The sequence below is a fragment of the Hypomesus nipponensis genome, chromosome 2 (assembly GCF_054491055.1).
Source record: "Hypomesus nipponensis isolate SF chromosome 2, ASM5449105v1, whole genome shotgun sequence".
NCBI classification, from domain to species: domain Eukaryota; kingdom Metazoa; phylum Chordata; class Actinopteri; order Osmeriformes; family Osmeridae; genus Hypomesus; species Hypomesus nipponensis.
The window spans coordinates 11,851,326-11,878,937 of NC_140362.1; the positions used below are offsets into that span (position 1 = coordinate 11,851,326).

General features: G+C 42.7%; 2 protein-coding genes across 5 annotated transcripts; one reads left to right on the forward strand and one right to left on the reverse strand.

Annotated features, from left to right (window-relative positions):
• Positions 1 to 13,246: 13,246 nt before the first annotated feature.
• Positions 13,247 to 17,712, reverse strand: tdp2a (tyrosyl-DNA phosphodiesterase 2a). Of its 4 annotated transcripts, XM_084706377.1 has the most exons (7): positions 17,613 to 17,688; positions 17,306 to 17,344; positions 16,443 to 16,997; positions 15,877 to 15,968; positions 15,533 to 15,651; positions 15,122 to 15,292; positions 13,247 to 14,936 (listed from the first exon to the last, which is right to left on the reverse strand). In XM_084706377.1, exons 2-7 carry the CDS (start codon positions 17,332 to 17,334, stop codon positions 14,628 to 14,630), a joined length of 1,275 nt encoding a protein of 424 aa, XP_084562503.1. In that variant the 5' UTR covers positions 17,335 to 17,344; positions 17,613 to 17,688; the 3' UTR covers positions 13,247 to 14,627. The 4 variants fall into 4 exon arrangements, with proteins under 4 accessions (XP_084562503.1, XP_084562510.1, XP_084562496.1 ...); XM_084706384.1 differs by lacking the exon at positions 17,306 to 17,344 and having other exon boundaries at positions 17,613 to 17,712; XM_084706370.1 differs by lacking the exon at positions 17,613 to 17,688 and having other exon boundaries at positions 17,306 to 17,606.
• Positions 17,713 to 17,858: 146 nt separating this feature from the next.
• Positions 17,859 to 27,560, forward strand: kiaa0319 (KIAA0319 ortholog). Its single transcript, XM_084706357.1, has 20 exons — positions 17,859 to 18,319; positions 19,437 to 19,532; positions 19,869 to 20,563; positions 21,090 to 21,243; positions 21,468 to 21,566; positions 21,662 to 21,759; positions 21,920 to 22,007; positions 22,116 to 22,208; positions 22,452 to 22,584; positions 23,433 to 23,647; positions 23,906 to 24,074; positions 24,360 to 24,508; positions 24,606 to 24,757; positions 24,889 to 25,027; positions 25,140 to 25,299; positions 25,645 to 25,781; positions 26,073 to 26,195; positions 26,363 to 26,453; positions 26,743 to 26,834; positions 26,992 to 27,560. Exons 2-20 carry the CDS (start codon positions 19,481 to 19,483, stop codon positions 27,147 to 27,149), a joined length of 2,997 nt encoding a protein of 998 aa, XP_084562483.1. The 5' UTR covers positions 17,859 to 18,319; positions 19,437 to 19,480; the 3' UTR covers positions 27,150 to 27,560.
• Positions 27,561 to 27,612: the final 52 nt, after the last annotated feature.

The window sequence follows — 27,612 nt, forward strand, 5'->3', positions numbered from 1 at the left end:
CTTATTAAAGAGGCGTATGCACTTGAGAGGTAGAATTCACTATCGACGAGCAGCATTACTTTATCTAATTAATATAATCAATGATTGCTTGGCCAGTCCAATGCATCAACTAGTCACTTCTAATGAGTTTCACAAGTAATTAGAGGTATTACTACCTTCACTTATGTTAACAGCACACTATCTGGAATCAACAATAAGATCAGACCTATTGATATGACTTCTATTTTTGGAGTAAATAAATATATTATCTAATTGGTCAGTAAATAGTATATAAATACTGTTCCAAAGTTGATCACTAAAGAACTGTATATCAATATGTGTTCTGTACCTAGTTGAGCTATTCTTTTTTTTGTTTTATGTGCCACATAAGTTTTGAAATAGTTAAGCTACCTGTTGGGAATACACTCCAATAGATAGCTAACCTTTGTTCTACATACTAGGTTAGGAACGGGTGTCACTAATAGTGTTTTCTTGCTAGTTTACAGTCTTTGTTGGAGGTATTAGGCTGTTTTATGTATTTTGTTTGGTGCCTTTCCTTTGTCTTCTGTGGAGTGAATGGTTGGCTTGATGCTGTTATTTTTAAATAATTCATTAATTCTATTATCTATGTATTGCTACCTCTGCTTCTTCCAAGTACGCTTGTATACCGAAACTTACTTGGATTTTAATGTAAAGTGCCATTCCAATGTTGTCTCATAGAGTTCCTGCTGTACATTGAACAATGTTTTTATAATTTTGTTTTTCTGAAACTTTTGTAGCTTACTGTTCTTCCCCAACAAATGCTCTTGCCAAAGTGCCAAACTTGTATCTAGCTTTGTTTTAAGTTCTGGACTGCTGTAAGTAGACAGGTAAAGTAGAAACACCTTTTGGTCTTTCAGATTCGTTTTTTCCATTTGCATATACTGTAGAAGTCATGTTGCATTTTTTTCATAAAGTATTCTGGAAGCTCATTACTTAGCTAAGTAAATCTGTCTCAGATTTAGATTAATTCTGCTGACACAAAAAGTGCCTTTTGCTCTTTTTTTTTTATCTGGTGTATTTTCTGAAAGTAACTCTGACTTCTAGATACCTTCCTCTTGGTTCACACCAAAATCAAATTAGTGAACAAAATGGGAGATGAACAAATTTAGGAACGTATTCGTTCTGTGGCATTTCACAAGCAGGTAAAAGTTCGTATTAATGTGTGTTGCCACTGGACTTTTACCCTTACCTAAATTGGAGTCTACCATATATTTGCATATCTTTGGAATTAATTACAGGCCCATTAGTGGGGTGACTCTTTTGGGAGAAGGTACGACAGGTATGGCCGCTTTTTGTCCTCCAAATGCCAAGTGAAATGTTTAAACCAAAGAGCTGTCGGCACTACTGCCTCTTTTCACAGGGGGATGGGCGGAGGTCAGTAGATAAATTCAAAATCAGGGGGACAGGAGGCACACAAGATCACACAGCAAGTGTGGACTCTCAGGGACTCTCAGGCTATCTTTGGCAGGAGGAGAAAATAGAGGAATATATTTACTTCCACCTCTTCCTTCCAGCTTCATCCTGCCTACTCCTTCCCAGACCCTTTGCTAGCACTATGTGACAGAATGTGTTTCATTTTGCACATAGAACGTTACAAGCTTTGACTTAGTTATCTAGTCACTGTTTATCATGCAACCGAGCTTTAACTGCGCGTGTTAAGATTAACTCGCCTAGCAAACTAAAGTTTAACGAACTATAATATTATTTTACAGTAGATAAATTAACAGCTGTTTCAGTGGAAGAAATACATTGTAGCATCGCCTCACAAATGTCCAAACATTATGTAAACATGTTAGAAACAAGAAACATTTTTTGGCCGCTTATTTTTTTGCCACAACATATCAAACATTAATACATAAATGCTTTGGATGTGATGCAGTATTCATACATCTGGTACCTGTGTTGCTCACCTCTGTCAGGCCCATGGCAGACACAGATGAATAATCAGAGGCATTGTCCTGACCATACGCTCAGAGGAATGGCTGTCAGCCACCAGTAAACAGGATGATACTTTCACACTCAAATCCAAGAAAGCTCTGTCGCTTTCAACGCAACGTGAATAATAACTGATTGCGCTGTCTTTTTCAATCAAAAAATGAATTATTTCCAAAGGGTAAAAGCTATGTTCCATATGTATATTAATGCATGGAGATATGATGTTTATGAATGCTTGATGTTGATGGTTTAGCAGATACTGCTTTGTTTTCCCCTCAAGCGCTGATTTACATGAGGCATGTATAATATCATGACTGTGTGTGTGTGTGTGTGTGTGTTGATGTGTGTGTGATTGCGTGTGCATTTTTGTGTTTGTGTGTGTGAGTGTGTTTGAGAGAGAGCGGGATATGATCAATGGCCACAACATTATTGTGACAAAAATATATTTCATTTGTTTCATGTGCTCTGTGAGAAGCTTGGTGAGATGTAGAAGGTGTCTTGTTTCACATTGGAATTCAATCCTGCCACTGACATTTTGGGTCAGACAATCTGACATCTCAACGCAATCTTTCAGATAAGAAGGGTCACACTATACAGTATGTCACAGAATTCAGTTCTTATGTTTGGTTGAAATACCTGAGGAGTGATGTACTTTATGTTGTTTATTGTGTTGGAATTCAAATAATATAATTTAGGATTACACCATGACAGTATCCAACATGTAGCTTACTTATATTAGAACATTCTGAAAAATTACTTTACAGGTGGTGATGCAGATACATAATCCATTTGATACCTTTTGACAGAGTGGGTCTGTTGTGTCAAATTTGTGGGTGCTAAACAGTTGTGCTATTCAAGTCTGATGACGAATCCTGGTTGTGACCTGCAAACTAAGAGAAGTTTCAGATCTCGGTTGGACCCTGCTGGTTTCACATGAAGTCAGCAGGCAGTCAGATAAATGAAAACCATCCTAATTAACTTTTATATTCTGAGTAATAGCATGTCTATCCTCCATCAGAACATCAAATGACAGCACACCTATTAGACTAGTCCCATTGAAAGTGGACACACCTTCCTATCCACATTCTCATTCCTCACCGGAATTACAAGAAGGCCTTCCATAGACTCGACAGTAAATGAGTGTCAACTGGGCATGTGTAAATCCCGTTATATAGCGTGTTAACGCCGCATACTGCGTCATGAGACCACGTCCAGAGCACTGGCTCCTATCAGACAGGTGGAAAGCCCGGGGTTCGGCATCGCTGGTTCCATTTCTTCCATTCTCCAGCGTTTTATAGGCCACTACATGAATGTGCGCCGTAAATCTTTAGAGATGGTAAAAACTGATAATCACTCACTGCTTTCCATCATGCTTGCCTCTCACACTCTCCCTTACCTCTCCCCCACTCTTTCTCTACCTTCTTCCCTTTGTCCCTCTCACCCTCACATCTTTAGTTTGACATTTACTCACATCGGGGAGGAAAGGAAAAACTGCAATGGGGGGAGTGACAGCAGGGTTAAACGACTTGGTAATTACCTTCTCTGTTCATTGGAAACTCACTAGAGAGAGATGAATTATTCCATATGGTTTCATTCACCAGCTTGCCTACTGTAGTGTGAATAGGAGGAAAAATTACAGATAGCTGTATATGTCTTTGACAACAGACTGACCATAATCACACAATTTTATCGCTGGCACTGGAAGTCCTGATCTCAGTATTATTTTAGGTTTTATTATGCAAATAGTGAACTTGTTTTGGTAGATTGAGTAAAAGATTATATTTTAAATTACAGTGTGTTAATGTCTCCAAACTTAGAAGCATAGCTACCACCGAAATACAATAAAAGAGCCAAAGAGACACAAAGAAAGTAAGAAAGTGGATTTTAAAATAAATAAATGGGAACTTTCTTTTCATGCCTAGTCAACTTCTGAAGCAGATTCTGCTTTAGATTCAACTTCTGTGCTCCCTCAGAGTAGTTGCATGACCACACTCCTAGAAGTAATCTGGGAGCCATCTTGGATGAGTGATCAGAGCAAGGAGCACCAACACAGGCTGTGATGTCAGTAATGGAATTGAAGTGAACCTGCACGGGAAGTTCATGTTGGGAGAGCCCCCTGACCGCTAGATTAAAGGCATCTCCCCCTAGCCTGCATCTCAGGGTGTCATGTACCAACCATTCAGTCTACATCTAAAACGCTTTTCTGGACACTCATATCACAACATTTGGTTTGCAAACCACATAAGCATAACCAAGAACAAAGTGTCACTGTATAGCATAACAGTGCAAAGTAAGCGCTACATTTGGAGCCTTGGGAAGATCTTCCTTATGTATTGACCAACCAAGGCCATAGAGTCCAATGACTAGGTCAGTCTAAGGGGATCTTAAACTCATTGCTCTTTTTAGTCAATACTGTACGGAGTCACCGCCTGGCTTGCCAACCCTGCTAGCAGGTACTTTCTAATCTTGTCTTGTCACCTGTCAAAGACAAGCCTTATCTTTTCAGTGTGGCATATTTTTGGTTGCTAAGGGAGAGTTTTCAATAAAGGTATTTGTCAAAAGGTGTCCAGATAACTTGAATCGAATACAAACACACACACACACACACACACACTCGCGCACACACACACACATACAGTAATTATACACTGTGAAATCATAGCAAGCAGCTCAAAAATAAATAAGGATACAATAGGTTTTGGTAGAACATCTGTTGTCGACCCTTGTAATTGTTAGACATTCATCATTATGTCATAATTTTAAGACAATATGTATATTTCACTTTGTTCTAATTTTGCTAGAAGGGAATGGCTTATGTGGATTTAGCATGAGAGTGGCTTGAATCCGCAACATCTGTTTGCTAGGCAGATTACTGGCATCTGTCTTTATAATTAGGTACAGCTAGATGTTGAATCTGTGACTTAAAAAAAAAAACATATTACTGTAACCTTAGATTATTATTATTTCGGTGTCTCCATCTAACTTTATAAATTAATATAGGGGAAGCAGGATATGTGCAAACATGACTACCCATCTTCATGTCAAAACAGCCATTTTCAGAACAGAATTAGTGATACCCAAAAACCTGACCGTTTAATTATCTGAACCAGATGGAGCCCTCATATACAGTAATAGGTTCATTACACTTTTAGTCTGACCAAACCAAAATGAGTCTGACATTTGAACTTGACAAAACATACATTTACAGTATATTCACAAAATAATTGAATGCACCATTTACTGTAATTGTTAGCGTACATATTTTGCATAATGACTCACAACAAAGATGGTCACAATTCCAATATCTACAGTACTCTGAGGACGTTTTTAGGGTATATTTAATCCACCTCCGAATTGGATTTGAGCTAATCCATTTTGGCCATGCAGTTGCATTAGAGAGTACACCGTCGTAGTAGGCTGGGATTATGATTTCTCTAGATTAGCACCATATTACATAATTGTATTCTGAGATAGCAATATCCTGATGATTTGTGAGATATTATGATGCTTCTATGAATGTTGCAACACGACTGAATCCTACAGAAAGGATGAATCCTCATTTCAACCCTTCAACAGAAAAAACTAAAAACTTAACCGAAGAGAAAACCCAAAATACTTTTGGGGAGTATTTTTTATGAAATTCTCATTTAGTCATGGGTTCAGGATTCTGACTTTGGTCTTTTGGACATAATCAGAGCCAAACTGAAAAGAAGATAGAGAGAGAGAGAGAGAGAGAGAGAGAGAGAGAGAGAGAGAGAGAGAGAGAGAGAGAGAGAGAGATTGGGTAAACAAGGAGGGAAAAGAGTGAGAGAATGAGAGAGAAGGTGAAATGAATGCCGATTAGAGAGCTGAGGAAGGAAAGAGAGAAGGTGTGGGAACAGAAGAGGAGGGAAACAGGGAGAGAAGAAACATCGGTTTGTACATGTCCTCTGTCCTTGAGTGGACCTTCCATTAAATCCTGAACTAATGATGACAGAGGGAACAGCTGTCTTATTGTCTGACCTCACACATTTGATTAATTTGATTTTACAGCTGGCCAAATAGAGATGTAGGACTTACTCACATACAGTCCATAGAAACCATTATTATTTCATGAGTTCAAAATGCATCGGTGTTGGAGGTAGGGGTTAGAGGTACGGGTCGAAATATTTTAAGAGCACTTCCCTACAAATTTTTATTTATAAGAATATTTATTTATTCTTATTTATTCTGTGTTGGTGTTTTTCTGTTTTGAATCTCTTCTTTCATGGAATTGCTTTCAATGTATCTACACCAGCTGATTGCTTCATTGAGCTAAGAGTTTTGTCAATGGAAAAAACGATCAATAGTGACCTGGCAACGTGACTTTTACACCTGTCCATCTCTCTGAGATTCTTCAGAAGCAAAGAGCATGGCTGGTGAGACTATCCCACCCTTTCTTTCTCTTTTCTTTTTTGTGGTCTTCCCTTCCTCCCTCTTAGTCTATAATTTTGATCTCAGATTTTCCGATGACAGCCCACTTCATTCACTAGTCCCTGTAGTCTCAAACTCTTTAAGGCCCAAGCCCTACAAGGTTATTTGAAGATCAAAAAGGCATATATAAGTTAATATATCTTGAGGCTACAATTTACCATTGTCAAGTCTAGAAATCTCTGTGTCAGCAAATTAGCTGAAGTGTACCTTGAATGCCCAAGGTTATGCCATCATACCATAATGTTTACTACTGTGACTACACAGGTAAGGAACATACATCTTATATCTTTACGAAGTGTGTTCATCATTCAAATTCTTACATTCATTTAAAACATTTAGCCAGTCATTCAACCTCAAGGCATGGTCTCCTCAGATATATTTTGCGACAGCACCCCAACATTGCTTTCAATGTAGGTGACGTGCGATGATCTGAGGTTAGATAATCAGTGAGGTATGAGCCAAGTGATTGAATAGGAGTTTGTCAGCCAGGTCATTTGCTGAGCCCAGACAAAGATGACATAAATCCAAACAGCCGATGCATCATCAGCCACTGACTCTCGTAAATCTCACCGACGTCAGATTAGCGACACTAACAATGCGAGGTGTATACCCCAACATCTTTCATCATGTCCGTTTCCATGACTTCTTAGGCAGAAACATGTCTATCCCTTATGACAGGATCGGGATGCTTCTGAAGGTGGGAGTTTGATGTCAGGTTAATCCGGGGTCACACTGATACTAGTGGGAAATTGGTTTCTCTGAGATCGGAGACACCTTTCAGGCATCACGCTGCCAAGTTTACAGTAGGCCAGTGTTACACTGTTACAGTCCGTAAACTATTATATAAACAATTTCAGATTAGGTAGCATTGTTAAACCTCAGTAAGCAGGTGAACCATTTTCTTATGAAAGTGCTATTGAAAAATTATTTGTAACTTTTTTTTTACATTTAAGACTTTTTGTCTTAAGTGGTTCATTTTCAATCCTTTGATATGAACAATTAGGTAAATTGTTGCAGGATTGTTACCTCTTTAGTTGTAAGGTATCCCTCGGCTCTCTCTCTCTCTGTCTCTCTCTCTCTCTCTCTCTCTCTCTCTCTCTCTCTCTCTCTCTCTCTCTTCCTCCCCCTCTCTCTCGACTTCTGCCACAGGCTTCTCAGGTTTCTTACTGGGGTGCCGTTACAGTGAACACCACCTCTGTGGGCTCTGGCCTTGCTTGGTGCCCACCTGGCATTTCCAGCTGCCAACACCAATGTCTGTGACGCTCACCAGATGCCCGTGTGGAGGCGATTGTCTAGCTGGAAGGCGTCTGTGATAGCACCCCCACCAATGCTCTCTGGATTAAAATAAGTGGACAACATCAAAAGATACCAATCCAGGATAAATCTTTTAATTTATCCTCACACTACATCTACAACCCCACGTAATGCATGTCTCCTTTTTTCTAATAGCTTTCACCGACGGACACATTGCCAAAGGTGATTCATCAGACGTCACACATTTGTTTTTATACTGACAGTAGCTGTTAATCTATTTGGTCTCCCACACCTGATGAAGAACTGTATGCAGTAAGTTTTTAAAATATATGTTCTCTAAGATCCACATCATCCTCCCAAGTTCCCCTGAGGGGTTAATAGCCTGGGTAAATGACTTCCCTACTGATAAATTGTTTGGTAACCCCCCGCCCCCTACTCCAAACACACACACACACGTCTAGGACAGCTTTCTGAACAGGCAGCCCAAGAACACTAGAATAGAAGATGTATCTAGTTATTTCCATCATTATGATCATTATCACAGGCTGCAATCTTCTACCTTCTAGCGCCAGGGCAAAATGGCAGCATCTCCGCGTGAGACTGTTATTACAGCCACGACGGGGACCGAACACTGATTTGATTATTTGGCTCCAGGAGGGAGACTACATGCTGTTTACCGTATACACCGTTCGCCGTTTTGCCACCCGACAAATTGCTGCCGTTTAGATTTCACCTGTTATTCAACATGACCTTTGTGCACATACTGACAACTGCACTGAAATCTCACAAAGCCTTGCTTCCTTTACAACCTTGGAAGAGTGCTGTATTCCATAATGTTTTTAGGTGCACTTTGGTAAACAAAGGGACAGAGTGACGTTTTGAACGCTTTCAACTCACACACAGACTGTGAAGGAAGCCCACAATTGCATTTTTTATGTCAACAAAAAACAAAAGCTTCATTGTAGACTGACGGTAGCTCTTTGAGGGGCGCCTGATTTCCCGCCCTTTTCTTTCCCACTTTGACCCAAAGCTGTTTTCCAGAAGGAACCTCAAAGCTCGCTTCTATGGTGCAGTCCTTCCTTTTGGTTCCTTCTGGTTGTTTCCTTCTCATCCACATTCCCCCGTACTGTCTTGTGTTGAGAATGAATGTCCCGCAGTCCCACTCATCCATCTCCCCTCCTGTATCAGAGCATCGGATCAGGTGGCGAGTGTGGAGGATAAAAGCACAATGCAAACAACGGCCCTCGCTTCGATGAATCAATGCCTTCCCTCCCTCTCCCTCTCCTGCCCCCCTTTCCCCCCACTCCCCCAAGGCAAGAAACCAATTCCGACGAGCCTTGTTGCTAAGATTTAAACAGCGCTGTGCTTTGTGTGTAAACTATTGTGTTTGTGCATGCGGGTGTGTGTGCTTATCTGTTTATGTACGTGCTAGTATACATACAGTGGGGATACAACCAGAGGGTTGTCCCTAACACAACGTGCAAATCAATCAGTGTGTAGAAATACAGAAGTGGTACCTGTGTTTGTGTGTGTGTGTATGTGTGTGTATGCTACATGTAGTTTCACGTGCCAGCTCATGTCAGTCTCCATCCCAACCCCCTTCAGACAGTGATTATAGTCCAGTCCCATCATTGATTCTCCGTCCCTGTCTCTGAAGACCAACACAAGCCAGTAGATCGACCTGTCAGTGGTCAAGAACCTGCCCCGTCTCTGCCTCTTTCTGTATGTCTCTCCGTCACACTCTCACACCCTGTCTGTCTCCCTTTCTCTCTCTCTGTTTCCTTCGCAAACAGAGTCAGATGGGTCGATACACAAGGACGGGTGGCGAGGGTGCTCATGATCATGTGAGGTGGATTAGACGCAGCGTCACAAAAGGTGTGATGTGTTGTGCTGACTGCTGACTGCGGCGTTGTACAATGAGTGTCCATGCTTGCAACTCAACGTCCATCTTGAAATATGAAGCACACTTCATGCAGATAAACAGATGACATAGTACAAGTCAGACAGATGTTACTGTAATTCTCTTCTCTGGCTCTCCCACACACACAGCCACTCAGATGAAAAGTCACTGACAAGTCATATATGCAGTATTTTATAATGGTCGAAGCCCACTGAATCAGTAAGTCAGTTTTACTGGCTCAGTATCTATTTCCGTAGTGATATATGTGATCAGTTTCCCTGTGCTTCACTTAGTGCTGTTTTATACCGGCTGTCTGCACGACTGGATAGCTCTCTCTTTATTCTCGATGGTGTTTCCCTTTCCTTCCACACACGCATACACACATAGAAAGGAGAAACTCCCCACCCAATCTGTCTTTAACACACTCCCACACACATTCTTTTGTTTTCTTATTTCCAAAGTTAGTATTTCCATATTGCTATGTCCTGCCCTTTGGCCCTGATTTCTTCCAAAAATTCATTTCCCAAAATAAACTGAGAGAAAGTGGAGAAACAGAGAAGGATTCTAGAGAGAAGGAGAGGGGGTGACAGATTCAGGGTTAGAAAGAGGGTGACAGAGGCAGGATGAGAGCGATAGAGAGGGAGAGAGAAGGGGTTGGAGAGAAAGGAAGAGAGAGAAAGAGAGAGGAAAGCAGTGGGGGGGGGGGGGGCAGTATAAGCGAGAATGAGAGAGGAATAGGTTTCTCCCAGCAAGCAAGCCTCAGTGACATGAGTTGCCTGAGGGAGAGACAGCTTGCTATGGTGAAATGGATACAGAATCGAAAAGCTACAATAACTACATTGTGGGGTTCAAAAGAACTCTGTTTTAATCACAGAGTTTCTGGGGCAGAAACAGTGATGGATATTTTTCAATTTCAACCAAAACCGCTGACCTGGGAATTCTCAAATGGAGTATTTATGCAGAAATGACACCGTTTTAAATGTGAAAGAATGAAGACTGATGGTTTCCCAGGGGTCCTATCCACAAATCTCAAACAGAGAAAACAAACAACATAGCTCAATGCAATGAGAGCACTAATACAACATAAAAGTGATCGACAGATTGCAGTGTCATTTTGATTGGGGGTGACATATATGGCCTTTGCATGTTTTATTATGCATGTGTCTGAGTCTGAATAATCAGCTTTACTTTTACATGTGTTACATGACTATATAATATCATAATATAATTACATTATTCCCAAATGTCCATATTACCAACATTTTTCTCAAATATTTAGCCTTTTCTGCCCACCTGTATGTCCAACAATTCCTTGGAAAACCAAACCACACCTACATGTGCCTGAATTTACACAGTTTCTCAAAGTCTTGTGAGTTCTCACAACATTGCACTTTTGATCAGTATATAAATATTTAACTTTGCTTTAGACGTGGTAAAAGTCAAGCAGTGTAATCCGTCCTGTTGAGTCAGATGGTGAACCAATTGTAGCGCGTCTCTAAAAGGTCAACAGACTGCAGTTGTCTGCAATGTTCCTGGCTCTAAAGACAGAACAACAGAAAACATTCAGCAAGAATCAAACCAAACACAAAAAATGTGATTAAAAAGTACCTCATCTCTAAGGTCAAGCTCCAACATTGAAAGAAATATTGTCACGTGTTACCAGACCAACACAGTAGTCCAACATCATGGGATGTTTGGGTACTAGGCCTTTTGGGTACTATGTCCAACTCTGCTTCATGTTTGCATCAGCCACATATTGTATGAAGGGTAAAGAGACACTGTTTCATATCCTAATTGTGAGGTAGCTGATAGATATCTTTTACCTTAAGTCATATTATTGGATTACTGTAATGCATTCCACATAAAAAAAACATTGATTCACTTCTGATGGGAGAACAGGAAATGCTTATGTAGGTGTTTCCTGTTTCCCTTCCTGTGAGCTTTCTGGCAGCTGCCACCAGAAGCAGAGTTTGGGTCAGAGGGTCAACCAAACTGCTGCTGATACAGACATTTTAAAAATAAAACAAAGTTTGATGCGATCGGTGAAAGGACAACAAGAAGAAGGGGCCATTTTGAATGTGCGGTGACTAAACACAAAAAAAGGAACAGAGGCAGAGGGGGATTGATTATGTAAATAAGGCAGAGCGAGGGAGGAATGATGGTGTGAAAAGGAAAAAGGAGGAGGCTACAGACATCCATTGAAGGACGAACTGGTGGCGACAGAGACATATTAGAGTAATTTGTTTCTTCATTAAGGTGCTGTCTTAGTTTACAGCACTGGTGAGGCACTGGAGCAAAGTTTTCACCATTGACATTGACCGAGAGACACAATGTACAAGTTCATTGTGAGACCTTGAAAACACTGCTCTCTGGGCGAAGTGTTGCAATGTTTTTTTAGGCAACCAAGGATTATTATTATTAATGATCCATGAATGAACAACTTGAAATTCCGTTTAGAATCAATAAAGTAAATTGAATTGAAAGTACAAACCACATTGATAAACCTAGTACAGAAGTAGGAGGTAAAGAATAGATTTGTCTGGCGAGTGTATATGGCATACATGGCATCTGTAGGTTTCAATGTACTGTACTCTTGCATGTTTCTATCTGTCAATATGAAAGCGATAAGGGAATAACTGAATGTCTTGGGCACCACTCACATATGGATCATTATCACTTGTTGATATATCATGTCTTGTTGATAATGATGTGTGCTTCGTCGGGGATTCACCCTTGAAAATAAAAGATGTAATAATTGCCATAACCAGGTTGTATTTTAATGTCTTGTGACACACCATCATTATCTGTGTGCGTCTGCATTACGGGCATGTGCTCACATACACTTCTTGATGCGTGATCACAGATGTCACCTTACATTGTCACCTGGCCTTCAAATCCCAGAACACACCTGACATTGACTGACTGGTGGGATTCTGTGTAAAACCTCTGCCTGGGAACCCAACAGTATTTTTCACACACGAACATCCCTTTTCTGTGACCACACAAGTGACAAATCATTCCTCATGTTGACAGACTGCCATCTTCCCTAATTTCCGGTTGACTGTGTCAACATATTTCGATTCGGCTTGGATTAAACAGACGAATAAAATGAGCTCCCTATCAATTTTCCAAATGAAAACGCAGGGCGGTTTTTCCCCCACCTCTCTCTGAAAGGAGATATTTCCATGTATCAAATGCAGACAGTAGTGTTATTGACAGTGTTGTTATGGAACATAACTCAAGGTACCTGACAACAATGCTTTACACACATGCCAATTGTGTTATACAACATAAACGCTCACACCCTATCCTCACACACACACAGAAAAAGACCCACAGGTTGTCTTTATTGCATCGTTGTGTCCTTACAATAACCATATCTGTTATTCAAATGATGACCAATTGATGGTTCAAACTTTGTTTTAAGGAAAAGCTCCCAAAAATATATAGTCAGCACAGGCAATCTATACCTGGTTCAAACAGATCCTCCTCCTCGTACAGTTTCCCTTCCTAAAAAACACTCACGTCAGCTGCATCGTCTGCTTGGCCGTTGATGCACATTATTGACAGCAAAGTGTTCAATGCATTTCAATGAGGAAGCATTAAAAATCTTGGGGATTATCTGTAAGAGAGAACTCCAAGACACAAGAAAAAACTGTTAAAGGAAAAGTCCAAAACATATACTTTAGGTCGCCCGTTTAATGACAATAAGATACAACTTGGCTGCGGATAGGTGGGCCTATTTGGACTCCCAACATTTGGATGCATGGCAGAGTCACATCTAATAGAATCCATGTTTGGAACTTTTATGGTGAGACTGTAAGTTGAATGCCTTCATTTCGCTAGCCGCGTGCAACCCTCTTACCATGTCACAACAACAGAATGTATGGTATTGAAGTTACTGTGGTCGAGGCAACATCCCCACACAACATCACCACCACTGTGCAAGAACTATTAGCGTTTGCAAAGCATGATGGGGAAATAAATAAACACATACGTCTTTTGCATTGTAACTGTTTATGTATAATGCTATTAAAGAACAGTGTGCAGTGTACTGTGTGCAGGATGTTTGCTTCTAACAGAATAAATGAGTTTCATTCTTCTCCAGTGGCTTCACCAGTGGGACAAGGAAAGGGTAGCCCCTAGTGGATAAATATATTATTACATTTACATTTAGTCATTTAGCAGACGCTCTTATCCAGAGCGACTTACAGTAAGTACAGGGACATTCCCCCCGAGGCAAGTAGGGTGAAGTGCCTTGCCCAAGGACACAACGTCATTTTTGGTGTGGCGGGGAATCGAACTGGCGACCTTCAGATTACTATCCCGATTCCCTAACCGCTCAGCCACCTGACTCATATTATAAAAGAGTGTCTTTGGGTTCATTTTGAGAAAAGGATGAAGATTGCCAAGAGGATTGTCTTTGGAGCTACTATTGATAAAGTTTATCCGGATAGATTTTATAGTCTATAATTGGAGACTTGCAATGTAGATCAATGATATGCAATTTGCGTCAATAACTATTTCAAACATGACGGCTTTGGATCCATTGCTTACTGATTTCTGAATATTTATCGCCATCAAGGGTAAAGGAGTTGCCACAGCACAGTGAAAACATCCCAGGATGAGGTGTAGCTCAGTGGCAGATCATTTAACAACATTAAGCCTTTAAATCCCCCCTGTACATCGCTTTGGATAAATGCACCTGCTAAAATGAAAATGAATACTGTCCTTCATCCACCACCACTGTCTTCAAAAGCAATGAAAGTTCATAGGTTTATGTTTCCCTCTGGTGGAAAGAACTGGAAATTGCCACCTTACTGTAAACCAAGAGTCCTTTGTTAAAAAGACGCACACAGCTGAACGTGCTGACTTCATTTTCTGATATAAATAAAACAGCAAACAATCTGGACAGATCACTGTCCGTGCCATTCTCCGACATGCACTCTAACAATCACGGCAGATAGACGGCATAACATTTTGTCCAGCCCTATTTCTGATTCAGTGGCGGCAGAAATGTTGCTGTGGCGGGCCGTAAAATCAACATAGCGGAAACACTGCTTTTTTAGCGTTCCTCGGCTGTTGGTGGACTGGGAGGGTTCATGGTGAAGGTGCACAGGATGCCCCAGTGGTCACTGATGAACCGGCTGCACTCCAGCCTCTCCATGCCGACCAGGACCATGTCCTCGGCCGTAGCCCTCCACCCCTTGACGGCCTGCCGCAAAAACAGGCGGTCGAAGCGGAGGCGGGCTGGGAAGGGGAGCTCCTTGTTGTTGTTGGTGAGCATGTCCCAGGTGAAGGAGCAGTCTTTCGGGCAGCCCAGGGACTCCCACACATCCCTGATACCCCAAGGTAGGCCGCCAAGCTCACTGACCTATAAACACCCAAACATAACTCAATTTCACATTTGCTACGTGCCTCCAAATACTGTAGTCTTTTGACACCAACAGTGTTCCTTTGGGCACTGGAACATGTACTGTACACCCACGTTTGAGAGTCCTAGCTGGTCTCTCGTGCTCTCTCTTCTCCTTCACTGGCATGTCTCCCTCGTGCTCTCACCTCACGGTCTCTGAGGTTGGTATCTCCTCCGAAGATGACGGTGAGGTCGCTCGGCTGCTCTTCCATGCTCCTCCACACCTGCCTCAGCTGAGAGACGCGCTCCTTGGAGTTGCCCTTCATGCTCTCCATGTGAGAGGTCATCAGACACAGGGGGCGACCAAAGAAGCTCACCTTGACACACACAAGTAAGCCAGTAGAACTATCACCACTGTGGCTTAATATACAGAACAATACATCGGTCTTTCCAGAATCCAGAAACATTCCATAGTAATGTGAAACCCTAATTATAAGTTAACTCCACCAGATAAAAACTGTATTCAAGTCTTCTATAAAAGTATGACATAGGTGCGTGTGTGTACAACGTGACAATTGCATCTGTACACATGTAGAATTGTCAATTTGAGTGTTTACATGGGCCATTAGCAAATTCCTCTGCATTTTTGTGTTGGGGTACTTGACAATGCTGGAATCCAAGAGCTGGAGTCTGGACTTCCTCAGCAGAATGGCCGTGAAGTAACCTCTGTCATCACCTGGGAGCAGGTACACAAACACAACACAGGAGAGGCACAATCATTCGCAATCACGTTGAAGTTACATAGATGGTGGAGTACAGTAGGCTACTTAACACAAAACTAGGTACTGTTTTATCCAGTTGTTTTCAAAGAACGGGATGGGATGTTATTGGTCAAGAATAATAATGGAAAGTGGACTAATGTGCACATGAAATAAAAAATGTAAGTTATGTAACATCAAACCTGGCAAAACATGATAGGGCTTCAGAACCACCTTTAAGGCCTTTACGAGGGGCGGGACCACCTCCTGCAGCAGCACCACATCTGGGTGGTATCTATAACAGTGGACAAAAAGACCAAACATCTTCCTTTTTACTCCATTTGATTTTGGACTGACTAATGGCCTGACTAAATGTAGCTTATTTACAAGAATAGACAGGTTGCTCTTCAGGTACGAACCCTGTGAATCTTCAGTAAGAGAGCCGTAACACATTCTGGTGTTACACCAATTTAACCCTTAGTGGAAAGGTAATCTGAGGACATGGCGCAGTTCCTACTTTCACCCATGCCGTTATAAAATAAGCAAATATAGACTTAGTAGAGGCAGTCTTCAGTTAATGGCGTTGTGTACTATACCACCGAAGTACTATACCACTGAAGTCATGTAATGGTGAGGATTTTGCATACGTGCAAAGAAATTACTCATTTTTGTATGAGGAAAAAAAGAAACGTCACCCCATTAGACCAGGATAGTATAAGTTGGGATTCAGTTACAATGCAACAGTGATAGTTTATGTCATGTGACTCACTCGATCAGGTGGTCTATGAGGTTGTAGAAGCGCTCTTTAATGTTCTCCAAGTCCAGGCCATCTATGTTCCAGGTCAACAGGCTCAGCTTGTTTGGATCAGCCTTTTTCTTAGGCTCCTCTTCATGAACCGGGTCACTGGATGACTGGTCTGATTGGTCAGGAGATGACTGTGGCAGATGTGACCAGTCTGGTTGGTCAGGAGATGACTGCAGATGGGGTGATTGTCTGGACAGAACCTGTTCCTGTTTTGGCTTCTTTGTTGAGGTCAGAGGAGAATTAACTGAGGTTAAACTTGTAAACTCATGTCGCTGTAGTTTAATATTATTTTGATTTGGATGAAGTTCCTTTGCGGTTGACTTCCCTGCTTGGATTTCTTTTGAGTTTCGGTGTTGGACAGGGTCAGTAGATGCTGAGGCAGATTCATTTGTTTCTCCCTCCTTTTTGTCTCTATTCTCTCCATTTCCTTCTTTCTTTCCCCTTTTCTTCTTTCTCCTTGAGGTCTGTTTTAGACAGTCACCCATCTTCTGGTCACCATTACCTGGCCTTGTCGAATTGCTGTGATTCCAGCCAATCAGAGCACACAGTCATTAACCTCCCCAAAAACATTGTCAGCTAAAATTAAGAACATTTTTTAGTATAATTTAATCTCAGCTAAACATGGATCATCTATTTTCTGTTTAATATCACTCAGTAGGCTAGAACAGTATATTAGTAGCTAAATACCATGGACAATTCAACTGTATGGTTAGATAGTAACTAAAACACCATGTAATGATGACAATTTGTAGGTACAGTGCAATATCTAAACTTGCTCAACTACGTTAAAGTAGAGGTAAACACAAAGTCACTTTCACGTGCCACACCTTTTCTCTGATACTTGCTTGTCCCCCATTTCAAAGTTTCTACCACGGCACAAAGGATATATATCAATATTATACAATATTATCCGTATTCAAACACAGATCAACGACAACAAGGCTTTAAATAAAAGAAAAGGAGCTGATTTGACAGCAGACTGCCCTACATTCTGACTTCCTGGGTTGGGTTGACACTTTTGAGCCACCAGACACACGCACGCATGTAGCCTACATAAACTTTAGCCTGCGTATAGGTTTGCTAAATAAAAACACATTTCTAGGCTTGCCATGAAGAACGCCATTATTGTCTTACAGTTAGATATTCAGACCGGTTATACCAGCTTCGTATAGTTCTGTTGTCTGCAGCTCTTGAAACTTGGTTGAAACGCTACTCCGTTCTACGTAAACCCCGCCCACTCGTCCTCAGAGGGGAAATCGAAACTGAATTTCCCGTCATCTAATATCAGATTTAATTTCATGGTAAATATTTAGTAAGTAAATTGAAAGGTGTAAGCCTACTGTCTCCTACGTTGCCCTATCTTGACCTGTGGTCTGACACTAGATTCAGGCTACATTTGAACATAATTTTTTTGCAGTTTTTACCAGAAACTATTTTTAAAATATGTAGGACGCTTGCCCACACCACAGATTAGCCTACTGCTGCACGTTACACGTATTAATGAATCCCACTTGAACGCGCATAGTGCTCGGAGACACAGCCCTAGAGATGCGCCACAAATGTACCAACGCCCAACAAGCTATAGCTACCGGTTGAAAACAGGCGACAAACGATCATGTAACCGAAACATGCAGGAGTCGACAATTCCGAAGATGCTTCGTACTAGTAGTTTGTTCTTGCAGCATGGATTGCAATAAACGTGGTTACGCGGGGATACTGTAGCCTATTGAATGATGTAGGTCTCTTGAGCATCATGAGACGCACCGTTGTATTACATGGATGTCTAGCCATTAACTGCTAATAAGATACAATTTGGACATATACCCATCAACTCATCACTGGTGAGTTGCCCACGTCAGCCGCCTTAGTGCAAGAGCAAGTAATTTTAGATGTTTTGGCTTGATAGTTTATTCTTATTTATGTTCACATCCATCAAGAACCTAACAAAATGGTAAATGGAAAAATGTCATTATTTTGTCTGCCAGTATTTGCATGCTTTCTTCCTGTTTACGACTTGTGTATGCTACTATTGATATAGGCTAGCTTTGTCAGATTTTAGGGAATAGAATACACAACTAGAATTGTGTAATTTATGTAATTGTCAACGCTTTTCGTAATTCCCACTCACACATCTTTGTCGCTGTCCCTCAAGGGTTGGGTGCTGAAATCTCCTAGCACGGAACATGCCCATGGGGCTGACATTGTTCAAAATAAGGCACTACCTTAGTCTCAAGACATCTAACTTGTAATGCCTTGAAATAGATGGTGTTAACTTTTAATGCTTTGAAATAAATGACGTTAAAATATTGACGTATTTCTCCATGCATCTAGAACTGAAAAATAATACACCGATACAATGAACACATTGCAGTAGTTTGCTAGAGCCAAACACACACACACACAAAACCGTATTTATTGGCTTGGGTATTCATCTATTTCCAGTTGCTGAAATAGAGTACTGTGTAATTCAAACAAACCAATAGCTGAAACACTGTAGATATTCAAATTGATTATAGTATTTTGCAACTGCCCAGTAGGTCTATACAGGCTGAACAGAACATAAACAACAATATCGAAGCAGTAACAAGCCCCCTCCAGCAGAGTCCTCAATGGACAGTGAGAAAGATGTGCTATGTCATCACTGCCAAGGTGGCAGTAAACTGAGTCACACACACACACATGCACGGGTGGGTGCGCACAAACCCCATGAGTCAGGGCTTGTCCTACAGAGATAGTACATGTTGCTATGGTGAGACGTATGATTTTAGACTGTTTACAAAGGGAACTGCAAGTCAATGGTGATGTTAGTGGTACACATTAAGTTCTACTTCCAATGTCTGTAAGAGAACAGATATCCACATTAGTGTTATTTTATAGTTTTGCATCAGTTTCTGGTTAGAGTTGTGTTTCTGGAGTTTTTGATCAACCTGTTTGACTGCAATATGTCTTCTGTTTCAGGTGAAGAGGGTGTCTGCTTTGAACACACAGCAGTCAGGAGCGCAATGTGGAGAAGAACTGCCCTACATCTCTGTCTCTTTCTGTGGTGTCTAGAAGGTCGGTGTGTGTGTGTGTGTGTGTGTATGTCTGTGTTTCTACTCTGTTCAGGGACACAAAAGAGAGCATCTGATCCCTATTGTCTCCCAGGTGCCGATTGACATCATTGTAATGCAGACTATAACTATATGTGAAGTGGGATTTGCATAATTCATTGCTGTTTTGCTGTGTGGAGGCTCTGGTCACCATCTCTCTCTGGTTCACGGAACCTGTAGGAATAAGCTAAAAAACACACTGTCAATTCAGGAAGTAAAGAGACACAACCACTTCAGAATAAAAGTAAATGAATGATACGGACATTTTTGAAACGTTGTATTTTGTTATCCTTTCGGACAGGTGTAGTGGCGACTCAGTGCTGGAAGGGGGAGACCTTTTCGGAGGCTGTAGTGTCCCCGGCTCTGAGGAGCAGCAGCATCCTGCGGGTGCCCAATGTGGACACCTTGGCCCATTGTGTTGGGGCCTGCTGTGACCTGCCTGGCTGTGACCTGGCCTGGCTGTTCGAGCAACGCTGCTACATCCTCAGCTGCCAGAAATGGGCCAACTGCCAGCCCAGACAGAGGCCTGGGGCAGATTCCCACCTGACATTCCTCCAGCGTGGGGAGCCCCAGACCCTGGTGCTGAAGTCGCTGGTGCGAGGTGAGCCCTACCCCAGCCGCTGGAGGCTGCCTACCAGGCCGTCTGGGGACGTGGAGGCCCTGAAGGACCTGGCCCTGTTCGACGAGGCTTCTCGCAGTTTCGGCGATCCTGGCATGATGGCGTTGGAGTATTCGGACGGGGAACTCAGTCCTGAGGATAACGGCGCTGAGCCGGATGTCACAGGAGGCGCAGGGGCAGAGGAAGTGTTTCCGGATTGGCCTGCAGAGTTGGAGGAGAGAGATGGTTTCAACCAATCAGAGATGGAGAATGGGCCAGGGGGGTGGCCGGCTGAGGCCAGCATGCCCAAATATAGTCACTCCACTGAGGCAACAGTCAATCACGCACCACCCCCTAGTGACCAGAGTCCTACATTTAGCCCCACCCCTGCAGAGAGAGTAAGTGTCAGCTGAGGTCATTTGAATAGATCAGGGCTGTCTAATCTTGTACCTGGAAAGCTAAAGTCTTGTAAGGTTTTCACCCCAAACCCTAAATTAGCACAGCTGATCCTAATTATTAGCTGGTTGACATGCGGGACTGGGTATTTTACAACTTGGGTTGGAAGGAAAGAATACAGGTTTAGAATAGATTAGATTTAAAATACAGAGCTTTTAAATACAAATTAACAGTTGGTCTGAGATTACCGTAAGAAAACGTTTAACCTCATGAAAGGGCTGTGTGTGTGCTACTTTTTGTGAAGTTGATGTCAAGACAAAGACAATTTAATATCTCTAGTTTATTTGTGTATGTGCGTTTGATTACAATCTATGAAATTGTCTGTCGCTCTACTGAAGGATAGGATGTAATCAATGTCCCTGGAATCTGCATCTTGCAGCAGGTTTCTTTAAGGTGTTTATTTGGGATCAGGACAGCCTATGCAGTTTAAATACTAATGTAACTGTATTTTGTTCATCTTTGATTTAGAATAGTGACCTACAGAATGCACCTTTAAACAACTCAGAGTCTCCAGCCCTCATGCCCTCATCACAGAACTCCACCCAACATAACCAAACAAGGCCTTCCGAAGCCACTCCCCTCATCTCCATCACAACGCCTTCCTCCCTGCCCACTCAACCAGGTAATGGATTAGGTTACATTAGATCCCACATATTTAATTAATGGACCTTTCTTCGGCTCAAGCACTATTTGTACCTCAGAAAGCAAAATGTAATGCTTATTTCTTTTTTATAACAATCTCCTGGTCACTGGAGGTATATACATGTATGGTTATGTTTTCATGGTCTTGAATGAGCTCGTGGTTTACTTTACTAATGTCAATAGTCCCCTGTCATCTCTCCTCAGTCAAAGCCCTGCTGGTGTCACTGGGAGACCCTGTAGAGGTGCTGTTTCCCATGGATACTGTTGAGCTTGTGGCCTCGGTCAGCCCAGAGCCACAAATAGGTAATGTACACACACACTCACTCATATTTATGCATGTTTTTCATGGCATGTGTGCATGACATTCTCATCCTTGATTTGTCCCTGCCTCTACATAGGATCATTCCTCAGGTACAACTGGGTTCTGGTTCATTCCACTGATGGCCACAAGGAAGTGATAGAGGGCGAACACAGCAGGGCAGTTCGACTCAGCAATGTGAGTGCTTGTCAAAATGACCTCTTGACTGTGAAACGCGACAGTGTGATTCAGTTCAACACTGAATATATACAAAACTATTGGCGTAATTGGAGTGATAATTGACCGTTTTGAGTTCTGTTAGAAAGACTGCATGTCTGCGTCTGCTCTTTTGCATCAGCTGTCGGTCGGGCGTTACGTCGTGTCAGTGGTTGTATCTGGAGAAGACGTATATGGAGAGTGTGAAGTTAACCTCACTGTGAACCAAGGTTTGTGAAAATCCAACTTGGATATAAAACACAAGGCCAATTCTAGCAGACAATGAATGGTAATTCAACAGTAATATTGACTACCGACTGAAAATGTCTTCCTCACAGCAGTGAAGTTGAGTCAGCCCCCCACGGCTATCGTCGTCCCGACGACACAAACCGTGTCGCTTCTCGCCAGCGACACCATCATCAACGGTAGCAGTAAGTACGAGCATGAGCCTCCCACTGGCCGTTGTTTAACTCTCCTTGGAAGGGTTAGATGGCTGAGCGGTTAGGAAATTGGGCTACTATTCAGAAGGTTTGATTCCTGGGCCGTGCCAAGATGTGATATTGTGTCCGTGGGCAAGGCACTTCACCCTACTTGCCCCTGTACTTACTGTAAGTCGCTCTGGATACGAGCGTCTGCTAAACGTAAGCGTTTGCACCATTTCTCTCCCGCCCCAGAAAGTCAAGACGATGGAGGGATTGTCAGCTACCGCTGGGACCAGGTGGCAGGTGCACCTGTGGAACTTGGGCCCTATTTGGACTCACAGATCCTTAGTCTTCCCACTCTGACGCCTGGAGAGTACACGTTCAAGTAAGGCTAGCAAATCAGTTACTCTGGAACAGGAAACATAGTCTATATTAATAGATGTGTCTGTTAACTATCTAACCATCGAGATTTAGCAGTTTATTCAATGTCTTTTTTGTCATGTAAGCAGTGTCAATGGTTGATAGGCAGTTGTTAAAAGTAGAGGTGGGAATGTCAATGAAATTATTCACAAATAGAGAACCATTCAGCTCTGTTCCGGTTTGTTCTGTGCTATTCTTTCATGGACAGAGCAATACAGTTATGGTTTGGTTTGCACTTGATTGCTAAGATTTCTGAGTACCAATTCAAACTAAAACAATATATTTAATCATAGCAGATTGACAAGCTGTGTACATTAAGAGTGTAGCTGTGTAAATTCCCAGATTGTTAACATCCCAGTGTGAAACAAAATGTTGTCATCTGGAGGTAGGATCCTGATTTTAGCCAATACAACCCTCTTTTGGGGAATACATTCTTTGCAAGATTTTAATAAACAAGCCTACTGTAAAAAACATCCTGAATATAAATCTACTTTTTATGTTTGTTTAAGTTATGGTTTGTAAAAAGCCTCAATTACAGTTGCACAAGGAAGGTTAATTCCAGTTCACAGCCATTAAACCAAACAGCACTGTAGCCATTATACAACACATTTCTTTACCAAAGCTAGGGTTTTGGTGTTTTTTGGGGGGGATTTTCACAAACTTACTGTGTAAAACATCGTTTTTTGTTTTTAATTGTATTCTTTATGCCCTACCTAGTCTTGTCATAGCAATTGTTTTGTTTAGTCTGGTACAATTACCAACTTTGCTACCTCTACAGTATGTGTTTCCATTGATTTGATCTGTCGTTGCCAGTCTGACGGTGACTGACTCAGACGGCTTAACAGACTCCGCCACAGCTTCAGTGAAGGTCGTCCAGCCTGAGAGGGATGACCTCTCCTTCCCCCACAGCCCTCCTGCCGTCACAACCATGAGCCCCAGCCCTGTCCTCAGCTCAACCCTCAGGGAGGGAGACACCACCCCAGCCAGATTACCTGGCCTCCCCCCTGGCACCACTACTGTCAAACCAGGTAACGTTTCTGTCTGGTTATCATGTATCGTTTGATCATTACAAACGATTGAAATGTTGATTACAGGTGTGGTCATGTACATTCTGCAGAATTGTAACATCCTTAGTTGTGTATAAGCTTTGATTCTATATACAGAATTGTGTTCTCACTGTTCAATCCCTGAGTGGACTTTTTTTCCACAAAAAAAAATGTATTCACTGTCACTAACCAAAGGAAAGGACACCTGAGTCACAATGGCGGTTCTGCTGTTCTCCTCAGAGACAGGTGACGTCCCCATAGCCGAGGTTAAGCCAGAGGCAAACCTGACCCCTAAGGCCCTAGTGGGGCCGGACAGACAGCTGACCCTCCCGGTAACCAGCATTATGCTGGACGGCAGCGGCTCCACAGATGACCATGGCATTGTCAGCTACCACTGGGACACCATCAGGTAGGCATTGCACCAGGGTCAAAGGTCATGTAGGATTATAATGGGTAGGGGTTAAAGTCTCTTAATCCTAAACTTGGGAAATCATTATCTGTAGTTATGTTAGTGACTGTAACAAGTTTTTGGTTAAGGGTGATCTATTTTTAAATGTTGGGGTTTCGTGATTCAATAAAAATATTACGGCAAATGTCGAGAAGAAAATGTATTTATTCCTATTGGATAAATGTAAAAAAAAATACCATGTGCACTATTGGATTACAGTTGTGAAATACATGTTTTGATTTGCAGCGGCCCACCTGGATTGAAAATAGAAGGTGTGGATAAAGCTGTTGCCACAGCGACGGGCCTCCGCGCAGGTCGCTACACATTCAGGCTGATCGTGAGTGACCAAGAGGGAGCCACAGACAGCGCCTCACTGACCATAAGGATCCAGGAGGGTAAGAGACTGTCGAATACTTCAATCTCGATGTATATGACGTGTCATGGGTATAGTACTTGCTCAACCTCAACCTCAAACTATCCATCTTCCCTCAGCTAGAAACGTTCCACCTGTAGCCCATGCCAGTGGCAGCCACACGCTCACTATGCCCAACAACTCCCTGGTTCTCAGGGGCTCCGTGACGAATGGTAACCCAGCTGAGGTGCGCTTCCTCTGGGTGCGGGACAGCCAGAGTCCTGCTGCTGGAGTAAGTACAAATGCGAATCGTTTTGATTTCTTGTCACACATGTAGAACTGTGATAAATTGCGTTTTTTCTCTTTCTCTGTCTACTCTCTCATCTCCTGTCTTATCTGATCATGCTTTCTCCTCTCTCCCAGGATGTTCTGTATGGGTCGGTAAACCAGGCCTCACTCTACCTCGCCAACCTTGTAGAGGGGACCTATCTGTTCCAGCTCCGTGTGACTGACTCCCAGGGACGCACCAGCACTGCCACAGCCACCGTGGAAGTGCGCCCAGGTAGGTGTGTGCGTGTGTGAGTCCATAACCCAACGCTAGCCTGCGGTGTCTTATTGTATGTGCCCTCAGTGCGCTCCATTGACCTGTTGTGCACCCCTGCTTCCCCCTCCAGACCCCGGGGGGAGTGAGGAGGTGGAGGTGGAGATGCTGGTGGCTGTGGCCCAGGTGAGCGTGGCTCAGAAGGACACGGTGCTCAGGCAGCTGGCCGCGCTGCTCCACGTGCTGGACACCGACATCCACCTCAGAGGGCTGAGAGGGCACTCTGACCTCAGGTAGCAGCCACACACACATATACAGAAATGCACACACACACACACACAGCATACACACATTCAGACACAAACGCATATAGACATGCAGGCATGTAGACGTACACGTATTCAGAAATACACACAAACACACAGACACACGCACATTCAGGCAGACAGACGGATGTGCACACAGACAGACAAACTCACAGACAGGCAGACACACATACAGACATGCATGTACACACTGATTGACACATTAGAGAACATACTGTGCAAGGTCATCTGGGACACACTTTCTGCTCAATCATGCACACACCTTTCACCGTTTGGGACTGATTTGTTTTCTGTGTGTGTGTGTATTTACAGCACAGTGTTAAGGTTCTCGGTGCAGGGCCCAGAGGGACCGGTTCCTGGTACCAAACTGGCCAGTTTGCTGCGGACTCAGCTGCTGAGAGAGAAGACTGACTATCTCCTCTTCAGAGTCCTCCGCGTGGACACAGTCTGTGAGTGGAGCAACACTGGATCTAGCATGAGACATAAGAAGACAATTGATATCTCTTAATTGATTGTTGTAATATACATTATTGTGCCAGTGTTGTTAGATTTGGTGAGGAAACTTCTTATTTTGGGGGAAATCCGATTCAAGAGAGACACGTTACTGTATCTGATTTAATTTCTTCGTTTACCGAAGACACCGATTTCTCTCCTCTTCTTCTGTCCTCCATCTCATCCTGTTCTGAGAATGTTTGCCGTGGTCTTTTGGTCCTAAACGTTCTGCTCTGGTGTGACTGCAGTGTGCTTGCTTCGTTGTTCCGGGCACGGGCAGTGTGACCCGGTCACCAAGGAGTGTGTCTGCGACCCCTTCTGGACAGAGAATCTCATTCGTCTCTTCCTCGGCGACGGAGAGAGCAATTGTGGTGAGAACTAAAATGACGTTCAGGATCACACTTGAACCTATAGGCTCCTTGATCTTTTCCTAAGTTAGCATTAGGGTAACACCCTCATGTACTTGCGTGTTTACACATTTAATGCGAATGTAAATACTAACATGGAGTAAATCATGGTACTTTTTTCTGTTGGGCAGAATGGAGAGTGCTGTATGTGGTCATCTCCTGCTTCATGGTAGTAGTTTTCATCATGTCCTTCACCTGGGCTTTCATCTGCTGCTGCAAGAGGTGACCTCTGACCTTTCACCCTCTGTACTTTACATGCAAGCAGGACATTTACTTTGTATTAAATGAATGAGCTTCACTGAAGTTCACCAACTCATTAAGCATATACTATGTGGAGTAGGACCTACATTTCTGAGTACAAAAGTACATGGCTTTCAGACAGAATTACTAGAACTAGTCGGAATTGAAGTAAAAGGGTTTGTGTCAGGAAGGTAATTATGCAATTCAGACAGATTTGTTATTTGAATGCAAAGTTTTGTATCAAAAGAGCAGTGGTTTCTTGAATATTTAGAAGAAGGCGAACCAAGATCAGAAAGAAAACCAAGTACACCATCCTTGACAACATGGATGAACAGGAGAGGATGGAGCTGCGACCCAAATACAGTGAGAAAAGTCTATTTTCATTGGCTGTGTGTCACATGAGGATACTTTTACGGGAGTCTTTCCATGAAATAAGGTGGAGTGTTAGCTAGTTATTGGCAGCTCCTTCCCAACTATGGTGCCCCCTGACATTTCATCTGACCATTTCATGTCAATCCAGACATCAAACACAGGAGCACGGAGCACAACTCCAGCTTGATGATGTCAGAGTCGGAGCTGGACAGCGACCAGGACACCATCTTCAGCCGCGACCGGCCCGTCAGGAGCAGGAATCGAGCCAGCGTTCAAGCTTCCCGAAACGGAAACGCTTTTGGGTGATCGGGAAAATAGAGGCAGACCGACAATCGTTTTTGTGAGCCCCCATTGAGACCATAGTTGGGACAAAGGATCAACTGGATTTTGTACTTGTCTTTTTCTGTGTTGGCTCACCTGGACTGGCCATGTATTTGTACTATGATATACAGTCAGTGAAGGGCCAGACCGGGGTGTAGGCCTGCAGACTTTAGGACCCTGAATCTTGACTATTGAAATGGATGAATTTACAGTCATAGAGAAGTGGTTATTTGATACAGCACTTTAAGGACCACGGTGCACTTTGCCCAGCAGCCTCATGTACTCCTACGGATATCAACCTAGCCTGTGAATGTAGATTTGTCCTGCACACTCACTACTAGCCTGTTACTGACATGTACCTTCCCTCCTCAACAATAAAGCTACTTCAAAATTTGACCAGTCTTCTATGTACATGGCTGAACTTCTCATTAAGGTACTCGATGCATTC

What these genes read in the sequence shown, in the direction of transcription:
- kiaa0319 (XM_084706357.1), top strand. Translation starts at nt 19,481, where the DNA reads ATGTGGAGAAGAACTGCCCTACATCTCTGTCTCTTTCTGTGGTGTCTA. An exon ending in TAACCTCACTGTGAACCAAG is followed by an intron (nt 22,008 to 22,115) that starts GTTTGTGAAAAT and finishes TCTTCCTCACAG; the next exon opens with CAGTGAAGTTGAGTCAGCCC. An exon ending in TACCACTGGGACACCATCAG is followed by an intron (nt 24,075 to 24,359) that starts GTAGGCATTGCA and finishes TTTGATTTGCAG; the next exon opens with CGGCCCACCTGGATTGAAAA.
- tdp2a (XM_084706377.1), bottom strand. Translation starts at nt 17,334, where the DNA reads ATGGGGGACAAGCAAGTATCAGAGAAAAG. An exon ending in CTCATAGACCACCTGATCGA is followed by an intron (nt 15,969 to 16,442) that starts GTGAGTCACATG and finishes CCACTGTTATAG; the next exon opens with ATACCACCCAGATGTGGTGC. An exon ending in GGAATTTGCTAATGGCCCAT is followed by an intron (nt 15,293 to 15,532) that starts GTAAACACTCAA and finishes GTGTGTGTCAAG; the next exon opens with GTGAGCTTCTTTGGTCGCCC.